Source organism: Desmodus rotundus, chromosome 13 (genome assembly GCF_022682495.2).
Source record: "Desmodus rotundus isolate HL8 chromosome 13, HLdesRot8A.1, whole genome shotgun sequence".
Classification (NCBI taxonomy): Eukaryota; Metazoa; Chordata; class Mammalia; order Chiroptera; family Phyllostomidae; genus Desmodus; species Desmodus rotundus.
Window position 1 is genome coordinate 40,788,177 of NC_071399.1, and position 21,844 is coordinate 40,810,020.

A 21,844-nucleotide genomic window follows, 5' to 3' on the forward strand; every position below is an offset into this window, starting at 1 on the left:
TTACCACAAAAATAAAAGAAATACAAATATCATTAGCTTCTCTTTGTCAAATCAATAATCATTTAGAAAATGAGAAAGAAAATCACATCCATAACAAAACAATATGTAAATAACCTAGAATAATAAAACAAAAATATAAACTACCTGAGAGTAAGAAATATACACTTACAATAAAAAAATTATAAAGCTTTAATGACATAAATAAAAAGAGGCACCTATAAACAGTCATATCATATTTTTTAGAAATCTTCAACATTTGATGTCAAATTCTATCCAAATTTACCATAACTTTAAGACAATTCCAATATCAAAATAAGCCAGAATAATAGTCAATAAAGTTTCAGAAAATAAATGATTAGCTTATGGATAGAATGACAAAATGGCAGAAATTAAGAGAAAACTCCAGAAATAGATCATAATATATTTAGAATTTTTCATAGGATGAATGTGACATTTAATAATCAATAAGGAAAAGACAGACAAGAAAAATGGGATTGATTCTACTGGTTAACTATATAAAAAAGTAAAATTAGATCTCAATCTCCTATCACCTTGCAAAATATATTTGAAACATGAAATGTGAATGTAATAAACAAAAACTATAAAATAGTGAAAATGGAATATATGTAAATATTTGATATAATTTTAGATTTAAAAAATAAAAGCAAAATAAGAAAACACAAAGAAAAAATAATCTGCCTATGTAATATTAAAAACAACTCTGATGGCATCTCATTTGCTGAATTACAAGACATGTTATTATTTACTTCACTGAAGATAACTTGACCCAGTTTCTACTTTCTTATCATATTTATAGCTACTTGATATAAACAAATAAAAAATGCCATTTCTTGCTCTTGATAGTTTTCTTTCTAGCTTATCTATAAAGTACTTACTTGGCTTTGCATCACAATATAAAATTCATGTTTTAATTTATTTATTAAAATTAGGTGAAAGAATATGGGTATTAAACTAAACATGTCTATATAATAGGCAAATATATGCCTATGAAATATATGTCTATGAAATAGGACAGAATACATATTATTCCCACTATAGGTAAACTTAAAATATAATATAGCAAAGGTCACATTACTAATAAATGGTATAGTTATGACTATAATCCAGACTTTTAATCTAAATTCTAGTCTAGAAAGGAGAAAATTAAACCACAGCATGTATTTATATAACATGCATACCTCCTTATATGTGTGTGGTGTGTGTTTGTGTGTGGCCATGCAAGTCACACAAGTGAGAGAAAGAAAGGAAGGGAAGAGATGAGAGAGTAAGGGAAGGAAAGCAGTAGAACAAAAGAGGGGAAGGCAGGGAGGTAAGAGAAGAAGGAAAAGGGAAGAGATGGATGAGAGAGAGAGAAAATGCACACTTGAGAGTAAGTACACACTCCATACTCACTGTTACCGGCTGAATGTTTGTGCCCTCCCCAATCCATATGCTGAAATATAATGACCAGTGTTTTGGTATTTGAAAAAGGGAGTTTAGAGTGTAATTAGGTCATGAGGGTGGAGTACTCATGAATGGTGCCCTTACAAGAAAAGGCCAGAGAGCTAGCTTACCCTTTTTTGCCAAATGAGGATATAAGAAGTAAAGTTTCTGCAACTAAGAACAGAGCCCTCACCAAAACCTGATCAAGCACCCTGATCTTGAACTTCCAGCCTCCCAAGCTGTGAAAAATAAATATTTCTTATTTAAGCCACACAGTCTGTGGTAGTTTGTTTTATGGCCCACGAATATTTCTGTCTTGCCATCCTTGGAGTTAATAAAGAGACACTACTTTTGAGGGGAGTAGGTTGAAATATTTTCACAAATCACAAAGATTAAACTCATTTCATAGCATACACATAAATGAATTCCAAATGGATTAAAGAGTTAAATGTTGCTGATTAAGGTATTTAGAATTTTGAACACATCCTCTGATGAATGGTGAAAAACACAAACAAAAAAAGGAAGCAAGCAAGCAAAAAGAGGCCAATGAAATCTAGTGATTTTCTATATATCTGCAGTAAAAAATTACTTTTATAAAACCAAGTAATCAACATTTACTGTCAAACTGCGTAAAACAGATGTATATGTGAAAACATATCACTGCCCACATTCACCTCAGCAGGGCGCAGGCCAGAGGACTGACATCTAAAAGGAAGTCAAGGGCTTAGTCTGAGCCACATCTTCTGCCAAATTCTCAAAAGGTGCAAAGTAATCAAGGAATGCAAATCAGCTTTCTGCTAGGGAAGACAGATTTGGTCACCAGACATTCTCCCTAGATGTGATACATTAGTCAGTTTAACAGAAAGATTGGATCATGAAGTTAGAAAGTTTAAATGATAAACCATAAGAAGGCTGGAAGACAATTTGCATAATTCCAAAACCTACCAAAAGAAAGCAACAGATGCAGAAATGCCAATGGGGAAAGGAGGAAGTAGAGAAATTTACAGAGAGCAGAGTGGCATTCTCACTAATGTCTGAGAAGCTTGGGATGGCAGAAGTGGGTTTGAACTACAGTAAAGCAAGGGGCAGTCGTACCTCAGAAAAGTGAATCTAGACTTGTAAGCAACATTTGGACCTTAGCAAAACAGGCTCTATGAGCAAAACTAAAGAGAAGATTACTGAAAGAGACAAAATTGTTTTATTTTGTATTCCAATCATTGTTAGTTAGTGAGATAAAGTATTATACCAAACCACAGTGCCAACAACATGATTTCAGCTTCAAGTAACATGAAACAATTGCTTAACACTACTTTTAAAAAAAAATCCTCACCTGAGGATGTGTTTATTGATTTCAGATGGTGGCAGGGGCATTGATGTGCGAAACATCCATCAGTTGCCTCCTGTATGCACCCCCACTGGAAACCGAACCAGCAAACAAGGTATGTGCCCTGACTGGGGAACAAACCTACAAACTTCTGGTATATGAGATGACGCTCCAACCAACTGTGCCACTGGCCAGGGCTTAACACAACTTTTAATCATACATTTCTATCAATAAAAGTGTTTAAGAAAAGACTTTCCACGCCATTAGCACTCTTGCAAACATGGTAAATGTTCCTAAAACCCACTGGACTTCCTATAAGAAGTGTGGCAAGCATCAACCCCACAAAGTAACACAGTACAAGAAGGGCGAGGATTCTCTGTATGCACAGGGAAAGCGGTGTTTTTATGACAGGAGGCAGAGTGGCTATGATGGGCAGACTAAGCCAATTTCCGAAAAAAGGCTAAAACTACAAAGAAGATTGTGCTGAGGCTTGAATGTGTTGAGCCCAACTGAAGATCTAAGAGAATGCTGCCTATTAAGAGATGCAAACATTTTGAAGTAGAATGAGATAAGAAGCGAAAGGGCCAAGGGATCCAGTTCTAAGCTTCATTTTTTGTTTTATTTAGTGACAATAAAATCTTGAGGATATGTTCGAAAAAAAAGAAAAGAATAATTATAAAGGAAAATAACTCTATGGTAAGTTAGCATGTATTTATGTAAACCTTAATTATGTTAACCAAATTTATTTACAGCCATTCTAAAAAACATTGCTATTGTTTCTAACATTAACTATTTTTTCTAAAATACACTGTTATTTTTTTTACTATCCAAATACTATGGGTACGTATTATTAATGCCTTTTTCCAAGTCATAAATGATGAAAGAGTAAAACCCATAGAGGAATTGCAAAAATAAAATCAGCAGCCAAAACAAACAACACAAAGGAAGGGCTGCAGGCTACTGGATTTGGAAGCATAAACATTACATGAGTACACCCATGATGGAGCAATATGTAGCCACACCTGGAGGATGAGAATTAGACTCCATTCCCAAGCCAATAATGAAAACATGGCTCTGAAGCCAAAATGTGAAGATTTAACCTCCTTACATTAGCTTTGGTGTCAGGGACCGCTTCTATGAACAAGCAAAAATAAGACCAACATATTTGCCTATATGTTATAGGTCTCTGTTGTTATGTGTGATACCAATTTTACAATAAACTAGCCCACTGAATAAATCAGTTTAATAGAAAATAAAACTAACCAAAAATAAATAATTGTTTGTTATATAGATAGTATGTGCACAATTATGTAAATAACTGGACTTTTGGCCTACATATTTTATTAGTGTAATTTTTGGAAACTTTAAAATGTAATGAGTTCAACAATGGTATCAGAGGAGAAGGATCCTGGGATAATGGTGGAGTAGGAAGCACCAAAAGTCTGTCATCCCAACTTGACCACAATTGCATTAGTAGAGTCTGTCTGATGTAAGTATTTTGGAACTGCGGAATCCAGTTGAAAGTTTGCAACTTTCAGGAGAATATATGGTAAATTGCAGTCAATTTCAGCTGGTATCACCATAGCAGCCCCCTATTCCCCCACTTCCAGACACATTGCAGACAGTCGTGCACTTATTCCTGAAGCGGCTTGCACACAGCATGTGGAAGCCAGAGTGGGCAAAAAAGCCCATGTCCTCCAAATATTTGGGATCTGGGTTCTGATTGTTGATAGCTGCTTCTAATCACAGAAGGTAAAGATAAAAGTGAGCAGTCTTTGTTATTGCGCAACCCCACCCCACTGCCTTTGCCCACTAAAGTGACTTAGAGGGGATTTAAAAGGTCAGTGACCCCTTTTCTGCCCTCCTTCATTTTTTGCTTTTTCTCCTTACTTGGGTCAGACATTAAACACTAAGACTTCAAAAACAACTGTACATATTAGGTAAATTAAAAAGTGACAACATGCCTAAGGAAAGGCTCAAAAAAAACTGAGAAGACCTTATATTTATACCGCGGGCTCATCCTTGGTATAGAGACAGCTTACAACAGTCAAATAAACAAATTTAAAAAGTACCCCCCAAAATACTAAACCTTGGAGAGGAAGAAGAAAGTGATGTCTAGAGTGACCTCATTACTAGATTCAAACGTCCAGTGTTCAAAAAATTGTATAAGTAAAAAAAAAAAAATTGTATAAGTCATACAAAGAAATAGGAAAGTACGGCCTACACAAAATCAAAAGAAATACTACCCAGAAAAAGACCAAACACACAAGACAAGGATTTTAAAACAACTGTCTTAAAGATAGTAAAAGAATTAAGAAATGATATGGAAAAAGTCAAGAAAACAATGTGTAAACAAAATGAAAATATCAGTAAGGAGATAGAAAACCCAAAAAGAAATTTAAAAAAATTCTGGAGCTGAAAAGTACAACTGGAATAAAAAACTAAAGGGATTCAAAGGCAGAATTAAGCAGGCAAAAAAGACAATAAGCCAACTTAAAGATAGGAGAATAGAAATTATCAAGTGTGAAGAACAGAAATAAAAAAGACTGAAGAAGACTGAACAGATCCTTGTGTGACAGACAGCATCAAGCTGATCAACACGTTCATTGTGGGAGTCCCAAAAGAAGCGAGAAAAAAAGCCAAAGAGAATATATGGAGACCTAATGGCTGAAAACTTCCCCAATTTGATGAAAGACATGAATAGCTCAACGATCTGCAAGTATGATGAGCTCAGAGACTCACACCAAGACACATCAAGACACAAACTTTCAAAAGACAAAGACAAAGAAAAAATCTTGCAAGTAGCCAGAGAGAAGTGAATCATCACATACAAGAAAGTCGCAATAAGATTACCAGCAGATTTCTCACTAGGAGCTTTGGAGAACTTCTGGTCAAGATGGTGGTATAGGTAAACACAACTCACCTCCTCACACAACTAAGTCAAAATTACAATGAAACTACAGAACAGCCATTATTTGGAACCATTAGAAATCAAGCTGAATGGAAGTCCTAAAACTACGAATTAAAAAAGAAACCACATTGAGACTGGTAGGAGTGGCGGAACATGGAATGAGATGGTCCCACACCCACATGTGGGAGATAAAATTTGGGATGAATATCTCAGGAGGGGTCCCAGACCAACACCAGGCCCCCCAGCCCAGGGTTCCAGTGCCACGAAAAGAAGTCCCCATAACTTCTGACTCTAAAAACCACTGGGAATTAAGGCAGTAGAAGACAGAAATTTCTGGAGTACCACGCAGTTCTTCTTAAAGGGCCCATGCAGGGCTTACTCAGACTCACTCCCTCTCCAGATCCAGCATGAGGGCAGTGGCTTGAAAGGCACCAGAGGCATACAGGGAGGAACTTAGGTGTCTGGAATTGACGTAAGAGCAGGGGGAGGGGAGGTATAGCATTCTCCCAGAAAGAAGTGTTGGCAGAGGCCATTGTTCCTTTTCTGAGACCTCCCTCCACAGAGCTAGAAGGTGGGTACCATGTCTGAGACTCCATCCATCTGACTCACACTGTCTGCCCCAACCTAGTGATGCCGAGGCATAGCTCCACCCAACATTCAGGTGGTCCAAAGCTGTTTCCAATGGTTTTTCCATACAAATGGTTTGTCACAGTTCATGCTTCAGATTTTCATAAAAATCTCTCAAACAAGCAGTATCTAGCCTCAGCATGCCCCTTAACTGTCACTATATGGTCCCAGGCCTGGCACTAGCAGTAGTGGGCCCTGGTTCACAGTTTGGCCTTGCTTGGGCACCTCCAAGTGCAACATAAGCAGCCATCTGTAGGTCACACTGTAGTCTATACTGGGTGTCCCTGGAAAGAAGAGAGGTGGTGGCTGACCTTGGTCTGCACCTCCCAGAAGGCCCCAGAACCTGGGCACCCAATAGACAGCTACAACTAATCAGAGTACCACCACCCAACCACCTCCATAAGCGACAGACTCAAGGAGCAGACTCCACAGGCACCGGAGCCCTATTGAAGTAAATCCTGCTCTGTGGAGTGGGCCACTGACCAGATGATCCTCCACAGTGGTAAAAGATTGGTGGTCAGTGGTCACAGCCAGTCCTTGAGCTGATTGGTGGGCAAATCTCTCTTATTGACATGCCAACAGCAACCAAGGCTCAACTACAAAAGGAGGCTGTACACAGCCCACATAGTGAGCACACCTCAAGTATCCAGCTTGGGTAATAGGGGAGGCTGTGCTACTGGACCTTGCAGGACACCTACTACAAGCCAGGGAGTTATAGCAGCTCTACCTAATACATAGAAACAAACACAGGGAGGCTGCCAAAATGAGGAGACAAAGAAACATGTCCCAAATGGAAGAACAGAACAAAACTCTAGAAAAAAAATCTAAACAATTGAGACAAGCAATCTACTTGATGCTGAGTAGAAATCACTGGTTATAAGGATGTTCAAAAACGTTAGGAGAAGAGGAGTGAACTTAGAGAGAACTTCAACAACATAACAAAGGACATGGAAACCATAAAACGAAGCCAATCAGAAATGAACGATACACTAGTTGAAATGAAAAACAATTTACAGGGAATCAATAGTAGAGTGATGAAGCTAAGAATTAAATCAGCAGTTTGGAATATAAGGAAGCAAAAAACACCAAATCAGAACAGCAATAAAAAAAAAAAGAAGAATCCAAAACATGAGGACAGAATAAGGAGCCTCTGGGACATCTTCAAGCACACCAACGTTTGTATCATGGGGGTGCTGGAAGGAGACGAGAGAGAGAAAGAAACTGAAAACCTATTTGAAAAAATAATGAGAGAAAACTTTCCTAACTTGGTGAAGGAAATATATATATACACACAAGTCTAGGAAGCACAGAGAGTTCCAAACAAGATAAACTGAAAGAGGCCCACACCAAGATACAATGTAATTAAAATATCAAAGGTTAAAGACAAAGAGAGAATGTCAAAAGCAACAAAAGTAAAGCTGTTATCTACAAGAGAGCTCCCATAAGACTGTCAGCTAATTTCTCAAAAGAAACTTTACAGGTTAGAAGAAATTTACAAAAAATCTTCAGTGATGAAAAGCCAGGACCTACAAACAAGATTACTCTACCCAGCAAAGCTATCATTTAGAACTGGTCAGATAAAGAGCTTTTCATACAAGAAAAAAACACTGAAGGAGTACATCACCATCAAACCAGTATTATATGAAATGTTAAAGGATCTTCTTTAAAAGAAGATCAAATATATGAACAATAAGATGACAATAAATACACATCTATTAATAATTGAATCTAAAAAATAAAAATAAAAATAAATGAACAAGCAGAAAAGAAACAGGATCATAGATCCAGAAAACATTTCAATGGTTGCCAGATGGGAGGGAAGTCAGGAGGATGGGCAAGAAAGGTGAAAGGATTAAAAAGTATAAACTGGTTGTTACAGAATAGGCATGAGGACGTACAGTACAGTAGCCAAAGAATATATATGCATGGTTCAGGACATGGACAATGATGTGGGGATTGCCTGAAATAATGGGGGGAGGGGGCTGCTTGGGTGGATGGGGGTAAAATTGGGACAACTGTAATAGTATAAACAATATAATTTAAATTTTTAAAAAAGGAACTTTGGAGGCAGAGGCAGTAGGCCGATATATTTGAAGTGCTAAAAGAAAAAAACTGTCAACTAAGACCCTAAATTTAGCAAGACTGTCCTTCAAAAGTAAGGGAGAGATTAAGAAATTCTCATATAACCAAAACCTCAGGGAGTTTGTGACCAACAGACCTGCCCTGCAAGAACTACTACAGGGAGTTCTGCAGGTTGAAATGAAAGGACACCAGACAGTACCAATTAATATCTCAATGAAGATAAATACATGCACAGTTATAATAGCTAGTAATAGCAGTATCTAACTCCGCATGATTTAAGGGATCTATGCATTTAAAAAATTATTAGACTAAAAGCTAGCATTACTGTGACTTTGGTTTGACATTCTGTTTTGTTTTCTACATAACTTAAGAGACCAATGCATTCAAAATAACTATTGGGTTATGGTTTGGGGCAGACTGTATAAAAACGTAATTCTGGGACATCAATATCCATACACAGGCAACCACTAATCTTTCCGTGTTTATACATTTGCCATTCCTAGACATTCCAAATAAATGAAATCATATACAGTCTTCTTTAGCTGGTTTCTTTTTCTTAGCATGATATTCTTTTTAGATTTATGTATGTTGACACATGCATCAGCACTTCATTTTTTTATTGATAAACAGTATTCTATTGAATGGATACCCCACATTTATTTATCTACTCACTAATTGATATATATTATTCTAATGGTGTGTAGTAGTATAGCATTGGGATTTTAACTGGTATTTCATGTATTTAGATTCATGTATTTATTGACCATTTTCCTCTTCCTTCCAGTCATTTAGTAATTTACTGATATTCTATATCCTCTAATTTCTCCCTCGATATCTACTCAGTCATAACTTTAAAAAAATTATTCATTAAGCTTTCTCTACTTTTTCTTCAGAATGAGAACAAATGAAGAGTATCATTTACTCCAAGATTTAATGAGTAAAACCACATTAGCATAAACCCAATTTAGTTTTTCTTCTGCCTATTTCTTCAGGGGTAATCTGAGTTTCTCAACTGTGCTCTTCAGAACTGCTTTGTCATCTGCCATCTTTTTTCCTTTGTATCTTTGTTATTCCTCTTGTGGAAAAGCAAAAAAAAAAAAAAAAAAAACAGAAAAGAAACTGAAATAACCCAATCTTATCAACAGCACCACTTTAACAAGTAATGGATGATACTTACTAAACTAGGATTACACTAGCAAGTACACAAATATTCATAATAAAAAATTCTGTCAGAAGCATTAATGCACAATGATTTTGTTTTATTTGCCCTTGGGTAAAGCATGTTTTCCCTTTCACTTAGATCACTAGGAAGCTAACAGGTATACTTAGGGCTCACAAATAACTAACTCAACCTGGTATTAATTAACTTCTTTTTGTATCTTATAAATGAGTTTCATATATATACTTTAAACTGCTAAGATTCATTCCTAAATTTTAGTACTATAACAATTCTCAAAACTTTTTTTTAAGATTAACAAGTTAATAAAACAAAACTAATAAATAAAAATTATTTAAACAGATTTTCTGTAAGGTTTCAGAGTATCTTCTTACCTCTGATAATGTCCAAGTTAAAAGGACAAACATCCTTTTTTTTATTAAAAATTTCATTTGTACAAAACAGAAGCAAAATGATTTTTAAGCAGCGTGACTTTTATTATACCTCTGTAAACACTCATAAGAACTTCTACAACTGAGGTCAGTCAGATCATTTTATTAACAATTTCCTAAATAGATTAGATAATCACCATTTTTCTGTTCATGTATTGTTTTAAATAATCCAACATACCTTGAATTTTCATGTTCTTGAAAACGTTGTGCTCTTAATTGGGATGCCACAAACAATGAGGATGCTATGGCCAATAACTGGTTTCTTTCATTCTCTGTTAACTTGTGCCCTGAGGAAATCAATCAATCAATCATTCATTTGCTCAATCAGATACACACATAATGTTAACATCTATGCTTCTATCTTTTAGAATTACGAGTCATTCAAACAAATATGTTGTCAAGCATCTATTATGGAGTGAGTTACTATTGTACCAGACATTGGAGTTTGCAGGGGGAATGAGAGGGAGCAAGATTGTTCAAATTAAACAAACAAACAAAAACACCTCTGCTCACTGGAAGTTTATGGTCTAATTTCAGAAGAAAAAGAAAAACAAGCATGTACAGAATGAAACAATTACAAATTTAAAAAAACATACTCAGATCTTTAGGAAAAAGTTAGGGCTCCTCACATCTGCTTCTCCTTATCATTCCTCACCCCTAATTTTACTTCTAAGGAGAGGATAAAGGAAAAGTAGAAAAGGAATATTGTTGGCCAAGAACACTGGCTAGGCCATGTTTTGAAATATGAATGATTAAAGGGAAATAAAGGTGAGATATTCTTGCATATAGTCAGGGTTTGAATCCCAATCAACCAGCCAACCAATCTCTCTCTCTCTTTCCCCACTTCTTTAATTCCTACCATAATATAGTGGGCCAGGGGAGCAGCGGTCTAGCCTAACAAGGCTTAGGAAGGCTACCTGTTTTGGCTGAGTCTTGTGCAGCAGAGAAATCTGCTCAATTTGCATAATTCCTGAAGCAGTATGTGAGCCAAGGCAGGATTTCATACTTCAGGGTCTGCAGGTTGTTGACATGTCCCCTTAAGAGCTGTAATCTTACCACAATTTCTAGCATTATTTATTTACCACAGTACTGTACACAGATAGTGGTACAGTATGGGCAATTTGAATGATCAGCAAGAAGATGCTACTTGTAAAATTCACAAAAGAAAAAATGACCTGATAGTTATTTGAATTCATTTGAGAGAAGTGAAACAGTCTGAACATTGTGATGTTAAAATCATTTAAAATAGCAATGACTAAAAATATTCATAATTAGAATACAGATACTTTCCAGATCTGCAACACATTTTTCTATGGGGTGCTTTATGAAACTAAAGGGAAGGGAAAACCCAGAAATGTCCCAGTTTGTAGCATCTGCCCATTTCCTGATCGTAAATACTGTCATCAAGGCTAATTCTAAACTACCAGCATTATACCAAAGAGAATGGATTAGGAGAAGATGTGCACAGTGGGTGTCCAAAAGGAATACAGAGGCCCTAGAGCTTATGGAACAGAGTCCTCGGAAAGGTGTTTCAACAGTCTAAATGCTTCCTTGTCCTTTCAAGCCAGCCTTAATTTCCTAAATCAAAATTGCTTTCTTTTTTCTTTACTCTCAAGACATTTAGTTTGTATTTTTACTTAGCACTTATTTTATTCTGTCCTATAGTTAAGTTAGCCCTTCACATGTTTATTTCTATTGTAAGGTAAGCTTCTTAAGAGCAGGGAAAATATATCATCTGTCTTTTTCTTCTAGAGCACACATTTATTATTTTTGAATAATTTTAACTACTGGAGTTTTAAAGGCCACACTTCAGTCCCTATATAACATTCTCAAAGGTTTAAAAAAACTATCTGACTAAATTCAGTGAAAAACAATGGTATTCTTCTTGCATTGAATCAAATTTCTACAAAAATTCTGCAACTTTTCAGAAGAGAAAGATAATTATGATCATTTCTTTTGATGAAGCAGGTGACTGAAGGGTAGTAATGAAGAAGAGAAATAAGTCCAAAACATTCATTATAGGCCAACTGAAATTATATTTCTTAAAATACCTTTTTTCTCATTTTCCCTTTATTTCAAAATCAAAATTCCTTCATCCCAATTTTCCATTTGTTTTTTGAATCAAAGGCAAATAGTTTTACAACATGAGAATCTAATAAATTGACATGAAGAACAGATTTTTGTGTATCTTATTTTTAAAATTTAGACACAATCATTTCAAAGTTCAATCTAAGAACATTTAGTAACACTGCCCTAGTCTACAAATAAACGGGATATTAAACATATATAACAGGAAATTTCTATGCAGCTATAAAAATAGGCACTTGCCTATGTATAGTGCCTAGGAAAGCTGGACAGATGGGAAGTTTATGAGTAATCCCAAAGGGGAAAAATGACCCAGCCACAAACATATGGAGAAGATCCTGGATTAACTTCAGTTGCCACTTCCTGCTGCTCTTTCAGGCACATATATCAAACAATCAAAATGACACAGTTCAATATATCTAAGACCTGTTCTGAGGAAAAAGAAATAGAGTAATCTGAAGGTAAAGAACAACAGATAGTAGCCATTCAGAGAAGAAAAAATTGACATGAAAATTATATGAGGAAATAAGAGGTAGACACGCGGCATGGGAAATATAGGTGTGCACTCTAAAGTCCTTACAGGCAATGACAACATATAGTGTACTCTGAAAACTTTTGTGATTTATCACTTTGAATCCTAGCACAATTGAATGAGTACAAAAGGCAAAGTTGAAAGCTCTAAATTCATATTACTGTTTTTTTAGCATTAATCTCTCTGTGCTTTGGCTTCCTCACATGTAAAATGAAAGCTGAGGTTAAGAGGTGCTAAAGGCCATTCTAGTAACTTGTAAGAGTTTAAAAATTTTGTTCCTATCTTGCATAAGCTTAACAACCAGAATTATAGTGTCAGTGCTGATAATTTCCTACCAAAAAATTTTAATATGTTTAGTTTATCATAGAGAATTACAGTAGTAAGAATTACAGTACTAGGTAAATTTCTGAGTTCCCTTCGAAATTTGGGACATTACTGGTGAATGTATAGCACATAGCAATCAACTGCAATTAGGAATTTATAATCCCCCATTTTCTTCTCTATGGCAATGGAATATGTCATGTATGCAGGCATATATGTAGGTGTGTGTGTGTGTGTGTATATGTGTGTATAGAAACCCATGTAAATATACAATATGTTTGTTCTAAAGGTTCCCTGAAGTTTTGACCTGTTGTCTCCTTCTCACTACTGTTTCATGTTATATCACCTTCACAGAGGCATCAGCCAGGCAGACAGAAAAGCATCTGGAAGTCCTGATTGAACTTAGAATTTGTGTAGTTGCTGGGGATATGATAAAAAGTAGTAATATAAGTGGTATCCAGCATCATGAAAACAATATATATTAACAAAATAATCACACAAGTATAATACTGCAATCATATCAAGATTGTATTTTAAATTTATAAAAATTTAAAAGTTCAGGAAAAAGGGCGTCATGATTCATTAGTCTTACTTAAGTTCCCAAATAAAATACAATCCTCATTTCACTTGGTACTAATGATAAAATCCTGTAACATTAAAGTTTTTTGTTTGTTTGTTTGTTTGTTTTTTAAAGATTTTATTTATTTTTTAGAGAGAGGAGAAGGGAGGGAGAAAGAGAGGGAGAGAAACACCAATGTGTGGTTGCCTCTCATGTGGCCTCCACAAGAAACCTGGCCCACAACCCAGGCATGTGCCCTGACTGGGAATCGAACTGGTGACCCTTTGGTTCACAGCCCACGCTCAATCCATTGAGCTACACCAGCCAGGGCAACACTAAAGTTTTGAAAGAACAATTAAATCAGTAATCTGCATTTAGTCTTATGAAAATTCTGTATTGTAAATTCTGAGGTAAGAAATTGCTTTGTAAATGTATTCAATAGTTCAGCTACATGAAGTTGACCGGAATCTGTCTACAGTTTCTAAAATGACTAAGATATTTTATCTACTAAAACATTTTAAATGGATATAAAGAACACTTGATATTTGTGAGAGAATACTAATCATCTTATACCCACAAGTTCATTAGAAATATATGTAAGTGCTTTTGGCTTTCATGAATAACATTTCTGTTAATTCTCTTGTAAGTCCTATTGCTTTCTTAATGTCATATTAGCCATGTTTTCAATGCGCACTAACGGGTTTTCTCTGTCTCTCACTTGATGAGCAATTTTTCTACCACCTGGAAATACTCACTGATAATTTTGCAGTACTAAATTTCATATTCCACTCATTATTTTACTCAAATCCAATTTTTTAGAATACAAACCACCTCCTTCTTAGACATCTTCATTTTTATTAATAGGAATAGTATGTGGTATTCTGAAATTTTCAGTGCTAATTTTCATAAATATACAGTTTTAATTATTAAGGAAGAGTTTCTGCATATACTCATACCAGCAGGGAATATAAATGAATTGACTTTCAGGAATCAGAAAATCAGATAGGCTAATGCTGTGCCTATGTGTTTTGCTTCAAAACTGGACTAACACAACATTCCACATACTTTAATTCCTCACTCAACAAAATTACATATTATTACACACTCATGAATTACTCATGAATACTCAAAATCATAACTGTCAATAGTCTAGGATACTCTAAATATGTTAATAAATCAAGTATAATATAGGCCAAAGGTGTTAATTTCAAAATAGAGAAAAAGTATACATTACAATGAGTATAAAAATAATAACTTCAATACACTAAAATACTTCAATGCATACAAACCTTTAAAGCCATCAGGATATACATCAGAAAGAAATTTAGTGTTGATGTCTCCTTTTACAAAGCGTGAGTTGATTATCACCTCTCGAAGTAATGCAATATTATGTGTAACACCTAAAAATAAAATGATTATCAGATTGAATTGGAGAACAACAAGTCAGTTAAATATTTAATTCTTATTATCAGTAGAAATTTATTGCCAGTTTCCTATGACCAAGCAAGAACAATGCAAGATTACTCATCTCCTTCACTTCAAAGTAATAACAACAAAAAAATATGAACTTGACGTAGCAATAAAACTCTAAATGTAAACTTAAGAAGGTGGTGATTGCTAAGTCAACTCAATGGGAAAATAAATGTCTTTTCAGTGTAGGATGGAACAATGACTTATCCATTTCAGGAAAAAAAGAAAATAAGCCCCAACCGTAACTCACATCACACACAAAAATTAACTCAAGTTGAATCACAAAACTGAATGTAAAACCTAAAAGTGTAAGACACAGTAGAAGAAAATACAGGAGAAAAATTTGTTACCATGAGGTAGGACAACAGATTCTTAGATAATACACAAAAACAATAAATCATGAAAATATTGACAAGTTGTACTTCCTCAAAATTTAATAGTCTCTTCTTCACAGGATATAGTTCAGAAAATCAAAGGGCAAGCCACAGACTGAGATAAAATATTCACAACACATGTATCAAAGATATATCTGATCTTTTTTTCTTATATATAAAGAATGCTTAGAATACAATAATAAATTGAGAAACAAACCAAGCAAGAATTAAAGCAAAAATCTGAACAGGCATTTCGAAGATATACAAATGGACAGTAAGCACAAGAAAAGATGATTAATATCATTATTGCCAAAGATATACAAGATACCAACAAACACTAATTTAAGTGGCTAATTGTTAAGAGACAAATAATATCAAGTGATGGTGAGGGTGTGGAACAAATGAATCTGTCACATCCTGGGATGGGAATATAAATTGGTACATCCACATTGAAACTGTTTGGCACTTTCTTAAAAAGTTCAATATTTACTTCCCATGTGATTCAGACCATTCACTCTAAAGTATTTACTCAGCTTAAAAATAAAACCATATCACATACAAACACAGGCAAAAAGGTTAATAACTTTATTTGCAACAGTCAAAAACTGGAAATTATCTAAATGTCCATCAACAAGTGAGTGCATTTTAAAAATGTGGTTTGTCCATACAATGGAATTCTACACAGCAATAAAAAGAAATGAATCAGACTTTTGGCCAAGATGAAGGCATAGGTAGATACATTGTGCCTCCTCGCACAACTAAAACTAGGACCACAACAAATTTAAAAACAAAAAACAACCAGAACTGACAGAAAATCGAACTGTATGGAAGTCTGACAACCAAGGAGTTAAAGAACAAACATTCATACAGACTGGTAGGAGGGGTGGAGATGGGCAGCCAGGCGGAGAGGACTCCTGGCAAGGCAGTGGATTGTGGACAGGGCAGTCCCACATTCTCACGCACATAAACCAGAAGGAACAACTGGGGAGCCAGACAGACGTCACAATCCAGAGTTCCAGTGCGGGGAAATAAAGCCTCTAACCTCTGACTGAAAAAACCTGTGGGGGTTGAGGCGGCAGCAGGAGAAACTCCCAGTCTCACAGGAGTGTTCATTGGAGAGACCAACAGGGCCCTAGACATACACAAGCCCACCAACCCAGGAATCAGCACCAAAAGGGGCTAATTTGATTTTGGGTAGCAGGGGAAGTGACTGAAAACCAGCAGAGAGTAGAGCAAGCAGCACTATTCCCTCTTGAACCCCTCCCCCACAGACATCGATATAATGCAGTGACCTGGGTTGCCCCACCCTGGTGAACACCTAAGGCTTGACCCCTTACTACATAACAGGCACACTGAGACAAAAAAAAAATGGCCCCAGTGAAAGAACAAATCAACACTCCAGAAAAAATACAACTAAGCAATGAAGAGATAGCCAAACTATCAGATGCACAGTTCAAAACGGTGGCAATCAGGATGCTCACAGAATTGGCTGAATATGGTCGCAAATTAGAGGAAAAAATGAACTCTATGAAAAGGGAAATAAAGGAAAATGTACAGGGAACCAATAGTGACGGGCAAGAAACCGAACCTCAAATCAATGGTGTGGCCCAGAAGGAAGAAAGAAACATCCAACCAGAAAAGAATGAAGAAACAAGAATTCGAAAAAATGAGGAGAGGCTTGGGAACCTCCAGGACATCTTGAAACGTTCCAACATCCGAATTATAGGGTGCCAGAAGGAGAAGAGGAAGAACAAAAAATTGAACGCTTATTTGAACAAATAATGAAGGAGAACTTCCCCAGTCTGGCAAAGGAAATGGACTTCCAGGAAGTCCAGGAAGCTCAGAGAGTCCCAAAGAAGCTGGACCCAAGGAGGAACACACCAAGGCACATCATAATTACATTACCCAAGATTAAAGATAAGGAGAGAATCTTAGAAGCAGCAAGAGAAAAGGACACAGGTACCTTCAAAGGAGTTCCCATAAGACTGTCAGCTGATTTCTCAAAAGAGACCTTACAGGCAAGAAGGGACTGGCAAGAAGTATTCCAAGTCATGAAAGGCAAGAACCTACATCCAAGATGACTCTACCCAGCAAAGCTATCATTTAGAATGGAAGAGCAGATAAAGTGCTTCTCAGATAAGGTCAACTTCAAGGAGTTCATCATCATCAAGCCCTTATTATACAAAATGTTAAAGGTACTTATCAAGAAAAAGAAGATAAAAAATATGAACAGTAAAATGACAAGAAACTCACAGTTATTAACAACTGAACCTAAAACAAAAACAAAGACAAACTAAGCAAACAACTAGAATAGGAACAGAATCACAGAAATGGAGATCACATGGAGGGTTATCAGCTGGGGAATGCGTGGGGAAGAGAGGGGGAAAAGGTACAGAGAATAAATAGCATAAATGGTAGGTAGAAGATAGACAGGGGGAGGGTAAGAATAGTATAGGAAATGTAGAAGCCAAAGAACTTATCTGTATGACCCATGGACATGAACTAAAGAGGAGTGAGTGGGAGGGTGTGTGCAGGGTAGAGGGGAATAAAGGGGGGAAAATGGGACAACTGTAATAGCATAATCAATAAAATATATTTTAAAAAAGAAATGAATCACTAATATGTAAAAAAATGAATCTCAAAATTATTATGCTGAATTAAAGAAGACTAACAATAATGAATACACTGTGAACCCATTAATATAAAATTTCAGAAAATGCAAAACAGCTTAGTGACAGAAAGCAGATCATGTGGTTGCACTGGGACAGGTTGGAGAGAAGGTAGATTGCCAAGGGCATGAGGAAGCTTTAGGAAGTCAAGGAAATGTTCACTATCTTGATTGTGGTGATTTGACCGGTGTGTACATGAGAACTTTATTATATATCAAGGAAAGGGGAAGAGAAGGAGGAAAAGGAAGGAGGAAGACAAGGGGAAAAGTTTGTAATCTACGAGGAAAAACTAAGCCTAGTACATAATGTCTACTATAAAGCCAAGTTCAAATACGAAAGTACCAGAAGAGGGAAGTGAATGATATTGGGAGAGTTCTATGATATAGAAAGACTTCGTGAAGGAAGTATTCGATCTTGGTCAAGTTAAGTAGGAATAAAAGGTAAAGTAAACAGGTAGTAAAAAATTTCAGGGAAAGCAGGCTTTCATAAGAAGAGCAGTGTGTCTGGAACATAATAGAGCTGAAGTTGCTGTAAAACAGAGAAGTTTGTTAATTCCTTCCAACTTCTTTAGCCCACTTCTGTATAGTTCTAATCTGTACCATTATGCTGTGAAACGAACCTAGAAAGACAAATTCTTATCTTGCTACTCAAGTCTTACAGAACCCTCACTTTTACAATTATCAAGTCAGCGAAGAATCTCTCAAGTTCAAGTACCAAGTCTACTTTCACCTTGAGTAAACTATGTAAGCTCTCAAAGTTTTAGTTTCCTCATTTGTAAAATGGTGATAACAGAACCTAATTTGTATGACTGTCATGAGCTATAAATGGAATAATACTTAATGCAATGTCTGCCACTCAAGAAGTTGCATTATTATCATTGTGCTCATTATTATCCATTCATCTAAGAATATAGAGCAGAATTTAATATGTAATTAATAAACATCCTAAGCCCAAGCAGTATCCTACCTACCTATCTTCTAATTTCATATTCTGTAAGAATGCAGCTTCACAAATCTAAGTTGACGCCTATGTCTATCTAGAGCACAGGTGGCAAACACAAGGCCCATGGGCCAAATCCGGCACTCCACCTTGTTTCTACCTTGTGACCGCGCCAAGCTCTCACTTAACTGTTAGGAGTAGTTACATTTATACAGACCTAAAATTACATTTGGGCCTTTGAAGGCAACTGCAAGACTAATGTGACCCCCAGTGAAAATGAGTTTGACACCCCTGATCTAGAGAGTATATCCACCCTGTAATGCAAGGTCTCAGCAAACTATGACCTGCAGGACAAATCAGCCTAAGATCAATTTTTGTAAATAAAGTTTTATTTGAACACAGCAGTGTTTACATATGGTTGTTTTTATGCTACAACAATGGAGTTGAATAGTTGCAATGGAGACTATGTGATCCACAAAATCTAAGCATTTCATCTCCGGCCCTCTACCAAAAAAGTTTGCCAACATTTGCTATGAGGTTTTAACAATGTTGATATTCTGAGAAAGTTAATCTACATCTCTCAACATTTATTCTATACCTACCACTCATGCCACACTAAGATATCACAGGAAAAAAAAAATAAGAGCAAATAGTATACAATCTGCTTTTGGGGAAATTTTGGTAATAAGTGGTAGATTTTAAAAATTACACAGAAGCTCTGGCTGGTGGCTTAGTGGATTGAGGGCCAGCCTGTGAAACAAAGGGTTGCCAGTTTGATTCCCAGTCAGGGCACGTGCCTGGGTTGAAGGCGGAGTCCCCAGTTGGGGGCATGCAAGAGGAAACCACACATTGATGTTTCTTTCCCTCTCTTGCTCTCACCCTTTCCCTCTCTCTAAAAATAAACAAATAAAATCTTTAGAAAAAAAATACAAAGAAAAAGCTGACTTTAAAAATAAGAAAACTATGATCAAGAGAAACTAAATAATTTATCTAAAATTTAGTATAATATAAATTTAAATAGTAATACATATTAAAATTTTTTAATACATAAGTATATTGCGACAAACTGGTTTCCCCTAAAATCTGACTTTTACGTTCTCTACAGTTATAGAGTTGTGGTTGAAGAAAAGACCACCTAGCTATAGACTCTACTTTCCTATCTAACTTATATAGCTAGACATGATCAACTAATTCCCAGACAAAAGACTGAAAGATAAAGTGATGTATCCAACTCTGGGCTCACTTGAAAAAAAGAATCGTTTGCTTGGACTTTCTTTCCTTTACTTGTCCTATGAACTTTTGATATGGCTGGAACTCAGATTGCCAATGCAGATGAAGCAGAGCAAGCAAGATGAGTATGTGCCTGTGCGTGTGTCCACCGGAATGATCACAAAATACTAACTTGCCCTATCAGCATGAACTAACCAGAGTGGTACATGAGAAGCAAATAAATTTGTAACTTATTTATACCACTGTATTTATATCACTTATTTATACCACTGTATTTATAACCTTCTTTGTTACAGTAGGTTACCCTATACCATAATGTATACGCATGGGGAAGAAGGACATATCTTTACACTATGAATTCTTATCTCTCAGCCAAACAAGGTTAACAACCTAATATATCCTTCTGGGCACTTTTCTATGCATCTCTTTGTAATAGACCATACTAGCAATCATATGAAAAATTCTGAGCATCTCTGTTCCTGACTCCAAAGATACCATGTACCTAAAGTTTTAAAAACCCAAATTTCAATTTCTTTAAATTACCTCAAAACATTTAGACAAAGCCCCAAAATTCAAATATTGGTGTTATTCTTTTAGCTACAAATAATCCATGGAAGAAGTTATCACATAGAGACAATTAACCTAATAAATGTATTTTATAACACATGCCCAGGAGAAATATAGTCATCCTAACCTTGCTCTGTGGGTAATGACTTGGCCCACATTCAATAACTAATGTTTCTAAAAAGTTTGTAATTATATATTTACCTATTGGGAAAGTATCAGAAGGTGTAAGAAACTTCCAATGAAACCAATATACCTAAGAAATCATTGCAAAATGTGACATTTGCCAAATGAAGAACAATCAAAGGAAATATGCTAGGATGCTTAGAAAAATGAAATAAGTAGGCAAGAATTTAAGATAAAAGATTCCATGAAAGAGGTCAGGCCATAAAAGGGAAATGAATCCCTTTGATGTATATTCTACAAACAGACAAAACTAAAGCCCTTGTGAAAAAGAAAATGGTGGGGACTTCCAGCCAAGATGGAGGCGTAGGTAGGTACACTGTGCCTCCTCCCACAGCCAAAAGAAGGACAACAACAAATTTTAAAACAAAAAACAACCAGAACTGACAGAAAATCAAACTGTATCCAAGAAGTTAAGAAGAAACATTTATCCAGACTGGTAGGAGGGGCAGAGATGGGCAGCTGGGGTGGAGAGGACTTGCGGCAAGGGGGTGTCTGGAGGAGCAGCTGGTCCCACATCTGCATGCAGATAAACCAGGAGGAACAACTGGGGAGCAAGACAGAGATGGACTGAGCAACCCAGGGTTCCAGTACAGGGAAATAAAGCCTCAAAACCTCTGACTGAAAAAACCTGTGGGGGATATGGTGACAGGAGAAACTCCCAACCTCAAAGGGGACTTCATTGGAGAGACCAACAGGGTCCTAGAACATACACAAAACCAGCCACATGGGAATCAGCACCAGAAGGGCCCAATTTGTGTGTGGATGGCAGCAGTAGTGACTGAAAGCCAGCAAAGAGTCCAACAAGTGGCTTTTATCCCTCTCAGACACCCCTCCCACATACAGTGCCACAACGTAGTAACAGTGGGTTGCCCTGCCCTAGCAAATACCTAAGGCTCCACCCCTTACTACTTAATAGGCAC

General features: G+C 36.2%; 1 protein-coding gene and 1 pseudogene across 2 annotated transcripts in view; one reads left to right on the forward strand and one right to left on the reverse strand.

Moving 5' to 3' along the window:
* The window catches only part of PCCA (propionyl-CoA carboxylase subunit alpha), a 473,714-nt gene that overhangs the window by 187,509 nt on the left and 264,361 nt on the right, over positions 1-21,844 (reverse strand). For both annotated transcript variants that reach the window (XM_024578839.4, XM_024578842.3), the window contains exons 17-18: positions 14,782-14,892; positions 10,174-10,282 (exon numbers count right to left, since the gene is read on the reverse strand). In XM_024578839.4, the coding sequence (XP_024434607.2) occupies positions 10,174-10,282; positions 14,782-14,892 (220 nt within the window). The remainder of the gene's footprint in view (positions 1-10,173; positions 10,283-14,781; positions 14,893-21,844) is intronic.
* Positions 717-4,644, forward strand: LOC112321431 (large ribosomal subunit protein eL42-like; annotated as a pseudogene).